At 33.0% G+C, this 7,341-nt stretch overlaps 1 protein-coding gene across 1 annotated transcript; it reads right to left on the bottom strand.

Moving 5' to 3' along the window:
• Positions 1-2,211: 2,211 nt before the first annotated feature.
• On the bottom strand, positions 2,212-7,025 carry LOC129304117 (uncharacterized). Its single transcript, XM_054943760.1, has 9 exons — positions 6,683-7,025; positions 6,376-6,580; positions 5,983-6,073; positions 5,575-5,720; positions 4,950-5,193; positions 4,642-4,764; positions 4,370-4,552; positions 3,621-3,822; positions 2,212-2,968 (listed from the first exon to the last, which is right to left on the bottom strand). Exons 1-9 carry the CDS (start codon positions 6,849-6,851, stop codon positions 2,484-2,486), a joined length of 1,848 nt encoding a protein of 615 aa, XP_054799735.1. The 5' UTR covers positions 6,852-7,025; the 3' UTR covers positions 2,212-2,483.
• Between the last annotated feature and the right edge of the window lie 316 nt (positions 7,026-7,341).

The raw sequence follows: 7,341 nt of genomic DNA, 5'->3' as shown, positions 1-7,341 counted from the left end.
AATTTTAACCATACAATTTTTATTGTTAGACCTGAATTCGATATAACCACAAATCCACTGGTAATTTTATGGATGTAGAAAACCATACTTCTTTTAATAAGCATAGTTAAATATTATGTTAATTAATCATTTAATTTTATTTTTTGAAAAAAAGTTATATGTTTAGCACATAAAGGTTTGAATCGTAACTTATATATATAAAAACATGATGGGTTAATGAGCAAATAAGATCCTAAACTATTATTTAAAAATTGCTCTAGACCTTGAACTCTTAAAATATATAAAATAAATCTTAGAATTTTAAATTCATAACAAAATAAACCCTGACTGTTATTTTTTAACACCATTACTGTCTATGCAGATACTGTTCAAAATTTATTTTCCTATAAATTTAATTCTGACTATTACAATACCCACATGGATAGTAACGATGTTAAAAAAATTAAGGTCATGGTTTATTTTGCTATGAATATAAAAGTTTAGGTTTATTTTATATATTTTAAAAGTTTAGAATCTAGGAGGATTTTCGAATAAGTGTTTAAGGTCCTATTTGCTCATTAACCCAAACAGAATCATACCAATTAAAGTTAGCAAGAATAGTAAGAGTTCTTGTCATTTAAATAAGTGATTAGGAATTTGAATCTCAACATTTGTGTTTGTCCTAATTTAGTTGAGAGAAGATATATCTTTTCTCCTTTAGTACCTTGAGGGAGATTATCTCTCCTTTTAGAGGAATCTATTTTTTATACTATTAAAAAAATAAAAATAGAATCACAAGATGTCTGATGCTAACATTTATTTTTTTTCCCCCAAAATATTGTAGATATAGAACATCGCATCAAATTCATTTGAATACAATAATAATAATAATAATAATAATAATAATTTCTTCTCTCTACTATTATCTAAAAGCCTAATAAACTACATTGCCACTTCCACTAATTTTTAGGCCTATGTTTTTGCTCCTTACTTCCCATGTTAAATTCTCCATGTTATTTCAGCTTCCTTAACCTGTCATCTCTCAAGTTGCAAGATATTAACATACCCCTTCATGCCACTATCAACTATCATGGTGACTTTCCTTTGCAACAAAAGCCTCCTCCTTGCTCCACTCCATATACTTACCTGGGAAAATACAAGGCAATGCAATATGCTTTTATTTGTCTTTTCAAGTTGAAAGAAGATAGAACTTCTTGAAAGATTGTTGGGGGATCTAAAACAAAAGAATAAAAGTGATTGGAGATGTGTGCAAAATTTTTTTTCATAAACTAAAAGAACTAACAAAAAAGTTAGTTTTCACAACATAACGAACCAATATTCGAATCATTGATAATAAATGTATCTATATTTGTCAAAATTTCCTTTTTAAAAAAAGATGCTTATATGCAATCTAGAAAAAGCAAAAAGAGAAAGACTTGGGAGAAGCAAAGCCAATACCTCATTTCTTTATATCACTCTTTTTTATTTGTTTGATTAGATTATATCACTCTTTTTCAAGTATTTGAATAGTTGAATGTATAAATATAAAAAATTTGTTCAGGTCAAAACTAATAGTTAGCCTATGACTTGATGAAAGTTAAACTATCATAGCTTATAGAGGTTGACAAAAGATCTATCATAATTTGATATATAAATAATAGAATTGATACATTGATATTTTTTTATGGGAGAATCACATTTAAAGACCACTCAAATAAATTATTCACAATTAAGGATTAACAACAAGTTTCATTGGATTAAAAACAGATCACATTCCCATTTTAATAACAACTTATATTGTATTAGTTTTTATTTGTAAATAATTTGCTTGAGTGATCCTTAAATGTAATTTTTTTTTCTTTTGACCATTACATGTTGATATTGAACATGTCATACACTATTCATATTGACTATTGACGTCTTATAAGCTTGTTATAATAAATAAGGAAAAACACAATTTTTTATCCATACAGTTTTATCAGATTTTATTTTTAGTTTCTATAATTTTTTTGTTCAAGTTTCTAATCCCTATAATTTCAAAAAGATTAAATCGCTTTTGTCTTCAAGGTTCTTATAGTTTTCATTTTTCAATGATTTTAATCCCTATAGAGACTAAAAACACTAGGACAAAAACTACAGAGACTAAAAGCAAAATTCAATAAAATTATAAGAATAAAAAATTATGTTTTTCCAATAAATAATGACCAGAATTTATTTTGAACCCCAAGAAGATTATTTCAATATCAATTGACTCCTTAAATGTTATTCCGCATCACTTTGGTGCTAACAATATAATTTTATTCCAACCGTTTCCTATTAATACAACAATTATATAAAACAACTTCTCAACATCAAAATGCAATACAGATCTTCTGCAATAACAAAAATAAATGAAAAATAGTACAACCACAAAGAGATAAATAGGAATGAGAATGAGTTGTCTCTCTCCTCAGGAATGTGTAATTGTATGATTGCAGAAGATCCACTTTGACCAAAATGAAGTTTTAGTCCTTAGGATATGTCAACCCAAAGCCAAGTGGAAATAAAGGATCGTGCATTTTAACCCCATAATTTGGTTGATCAAGATCCTCAACCCTTCTAAACCACGTCACAGGAAGCTGACCCTTGAAGTCATGATCCCCAAAGATAACATCTGTGATTCCCTGACCTTCAGTGCCAGGTAACCAAGCAGCAACAAGAGCATCAATCTTTTCTAACAGCCATGGCTCTAACACTAAGGGTCTTCCAGACATCAGAATAACAAGTGTTGGGAATTTATCTGCGACTGAACTAATAATGTGGGGCCCATTCAAGGGGATTACAAGCTCAGAATTGTCACCCGGTGACTCAGCATAAGGAGCTTCACCAACAGCTACAATGGCAAAAGATATGTCACCGCGTTCTAGGGTATTGGTTGATGGATTCTGCTCATAAATAATTTCTGTTTCATCTCCTATAGCTTCCTTAATGGCATCCAAGAGCGTTGTCCCTAAAATAGCGTGCAAAGGTTAAGTGTAACAAACACGTGTGAGAATACAGTTTGATTGGTAGAAATATCTAGGACTCCAGATAAAAGGAAGATTTCTTTGAACAATACTTTTTAGCCCCACATAGATTAAGAGTTAAATCGGAGAATCTGAGTTCTTACTCATGAGATTACCAAAAGGATGCAATTGAGGTGTCAAGTAGTCATGATCAAATGATTTAGGCATTACAAACAAGCATAAGATTAGATGATTGTGATTTGTCTAGAACTCCAAATTTTTTCATTCAAAATTGTACCTGGAAAGGATTTTACAGTTTTTCTAATCAAAGCTGTGTATATGGATAAAGTTTAACAATTTTTTCATTCAAAACTGCATCATGAAGAGTTATGAATTAGTGTGTGATAATTGCCGATTTAGATTTATTTGAGGGATAATGTTACAAAGGATAAACATTTGTGATGTTTCTATTATTTCCTTCCCTATATGTTCCTTCACTATTGAGGTCCCAATGGTAATGAATTTCAATAATCATGAGCTAATCAAAATCAATAGCTCTTCATGGCAAATAAACTAAGTTGAGAAGCAAAAACAATCCATCTGTGATTTATGAGAACGAACACGCAGATTTAGAATGCTAGGAAATTGAAGGCATACCAATTGTAATCCGCCCACTCAATCCAAACCAAGTTTTAGTCCAGCCTCCACATTGATACCCGAGATCATCTGCATGTGTTCCGGCTACAAGAATCCTCTTGGCTTTTCTATTTAAAGGGAGAAAAGGTTTGCTATGATGCTTTCCATTTTTCAACAGAACCAAGGACTTTCGAACTGCTTCACGTCCAAGATCTCTATGTTGCTGCAGAGGTAGCGGATGATAAACACATTTTGAAGGACATTGATGGAGATCGGTCAGAACAAATATATAGGAAAGGGAAAAGGTAATTGATTCTAAATCCCTTGTTTCAAATTTTTAAAAGGGTAAGGATGCTTATTAAGATTTGTAGTACTTGTATTTATGTTGATATTTCAAAAATGAAGGCAAAGCTTACATGAAACTGTAAAAGGCATTGGTTAAAATCTAATCTGTCATTCTTGTCACGAAAGAAAAGTGGAAATTCTTGATAAAGGAAATTGAATACAAGGATCGAACTGTTGGAAGATATTTACATGTTTAATGCCTCAAGCCAGCTTTACGAAATAGAAGATGAGAAAACTTTCAAAATACAGTGAGATGTACAAATGCAATTGAAGGGATAACATTCAACTTAAAATTATGGGTAAAGACGTCAGATTAAGTGAAAAAAATTCAGCACGATCAAATTTGGATATATGGCAAGTCTTTAAAATGATAAATGAGCCTGAAATTGTGAAGGGAAGTTGAAAATATGCTGAATTGTTCTGACCTTGCAGCCAACTATATCTAGCAACGATCTGTCAGACAAAGGGGATTCAAAAAGACCAGCAACAAATTTCACTCTCAAAATTCGCTCAACGGCATCGTCAATTCTGGCTATTGGTACTTTCCCAGATTCTACCAGGGAGGTTAACTCTTCCATAAATAGTTGGAATCTAAAAGGCACCATCACCTGCAAATTTTCTTGAAAAGATGAAGGAAAAGAAAGGGACAAGAAAAAAAGAAACCATGATATAGGTTTCCAGAATTGAAGATCCATACCATGTCAATTCCAGCATTAACAGCTGACAAGATGCAGTTTCCGTAATCTGATCCAATGGGGATGCTATTTGGGTACTCTGACCAAAGCCGTTCAAGTGCCTCCCAGTCAGAAATTACAAAACCCTATAAATTGAACAATATGATTAATTTGAATGCAGTGAAACAGATGCAAAAGCAAAGTAAATTTGGTTATGGTGGTGTAGTTTTTTAAAATAAAAACACTAAAAGGACTCTTATCCTTTCTGAAGAAGAGACAGAATAGCAAATACAGATAACTTCAGCACTTATTCCTTTCATGATTGACTTACCTTAAAACCTAGCTTTCCTTTCAAAATTTCAGTAATAAGGTAATGGTCAGAATGGAGTTTGCGTCCATTCCAACTAGAGTAAGAAATCATAATGGTTGAAACCCCCTGCGAAATGCAGTCCAAATAAGGAGCCATGTGGATTGTTTCTAACTCCTCAATTGATGATTCCGTGTTTCCTTCATTTTTGCCTTTCTCAGTACCTCCATCTCCAACAAAGTGCTTGGCACAGGCAATAACCTTGTTCCTAAAATATTGATGACATGTATGAAAACAATTTTGATAAAAACCAATATATGACTTCTAGTACAGAAGTTGGGGAATGTGAAAAAACAAATATTAGCAAGGAAACTTCGGGGACATCATAAATTTTCATCACTGATGAAACGAAAAGAAGTCTGAAGTGGAAAATTTCTTTTCTAAGCCAAGGCATGAACAATCATGGAAAAATCACAAGAATAGACTACAAGTTAAACAAAAAGAAAAACAAAAGAAGCAGAGAAAATGACACCATCCTGCTGTTAACTGTTAGTATACATTGCAATTGGGATGTTACCTGATATTTATATTATCACTATTTCCATAGACGACATATTTCTCTAGGAATAGTATTATAGTTTCTATCTACCTTCCAGCCACAAACGGATAACCATGTTGATGTCCTTGTGGAGGCTGGCCCTGCAAGCCTGAAACTATGGAGGTCATTTTTTTGACTATCTCAGTATCTTCACCGAAACTCTCATAGCATCTTCCCCACCTGGGATCTTTGCAGACCTGTCCATTAGTCCATTCAAGTGAGACATGACTTCATCCATCACTTAATACAGGGACAATCCAAGGGGGATGGTTAAATAAATACAGTACAAGACGTATGTTGATGCATATATCTTAGTCAATCATGTTGATTTAACTGTCATTAGTCACTGATAAAACAAACAGGTGAATGTGACTATGCAAAACAAAAACGAAATAACATATCAACTGTGGTTTATTAGCATGGTTATCTAAGTAATAATGGTTAATTATGATGCCTTACTGCAACACAAGGAGCAAAAGTACAGTGAATTCCACTAGCTCTAACTTCAAGTGCTGTTGCAGCCCCAATTCTTTGAGCTAAATCTGCATCTCTACAAGCAGCCAGCAGTAAGAAATGAAAACTCAAACTCAAGAAAACCGGCATTTCTTATTAATTCAAATGAATTAATATCTTTATACTATTAATATAAATGGTGTAATTATAAGCAAGCCGTTACAGCATCAATTCTCGTAAAGGAAGCAATTATGCTGCTCGCCGACCCCTTTGTGTATAATTAGCAAACATCAAGCAACTTTAGAACTTATGGCCAGGGAAAAAAGACAAAATTAGAGCTTAAATATTACTAAAAATGGAGTACCATTATTCTAATCAAGTTCAAGGCAAAGCACCAACCTACTAGCTCCGAGGCCAACATTGTGAGGGTATATAGTGGCACCGTATATACTATTATTACCATGAACTGCATCGATCCCATATATGAGCGGTATGCCTAATCTGGACTCGAGAGCTGACTTTTGAAATCCATCCACCATGTCAGCCCAATCCGACGACAGTGCATTTTCAAAAGGCCCACCACCTCCAGCACTGAGGATACTCCCTTCAAAGAAAAAGAAGGCAAATATAAGAAACTAAGAACAATAATACCAATGATCACAATCTTAAAATCACTGGAGGATAAAAAGGTGAGAGAAAATTATACCAATAGACAAGTCCCTAATGGCGGAAGGGGTTGCAACGCGACGGTCGATTTGAGTCATCTGACCAATCTTCTCCTTCAGAGTCATTCGGGAGAGAAGGTCTTTGACACGAGCTTCAATGGCTTCATTTGGATTCTTGTACACGCAATCCATGTCCTCCAATGTGTTCATCGCACTCGTCCTCTTCAGAAGAGTACGAACAAGAAACAGAGTGTTCTGGAGAGTGTAGATTTGCGAAACGTTTTCAGATGAAGAGTAGCTTGGTGGTCAATGCCACGAGGTCTATCTCAGTCCAGTGGAAATCGGAAACGAAAAAGCCAAGCGTTCTTCCTCCATGCTACCATGTGCATTATTTCCAAAACACTAGCTTGTAAATAGTTAAATGGCAAATCCTTTTCAATTAAAGTTACTTCATTTAAGGATTGTAAATCAAACCCTAATTCCTTGGTTGAAGGATAAGAATTATTTTGCTAAAAAAAAATTATTATCACTCACATCAACATATTTACAACAAAATGTATTTCAAAATTTAATAAGAAAATACATGATGTCATAACGGCAAGATTTATATACTTACTCTTATATACTTAATATACTTTTATTTAATTAAATCAAAATATGTGATTTCTAATATGTTAATAATATTAGTAATAAAAATTTA

Source organism: Prosopis cineraria, unplaced genomic scaffold (genome assembly GCF_029017545.1).
Source record: "Prosopis cineraria cultivar Desert tree isolate PC_DT_omini unplaced genomic scaffold, ASM2901754v1 PC2, whole genome shotgun sequence".
Lineage (NCBI taxonomy): Eukaryota > Viridiplantae > Streptophyta > Magnoliopsida > Fabales > Fabaceae > Prosopis > Prosopis cineraria.
The sequence above is the reverse complement of the archived record's forward strand: the minus strand, read 5'-3'. Positions and strand labels throughout refer to the sequence as shown.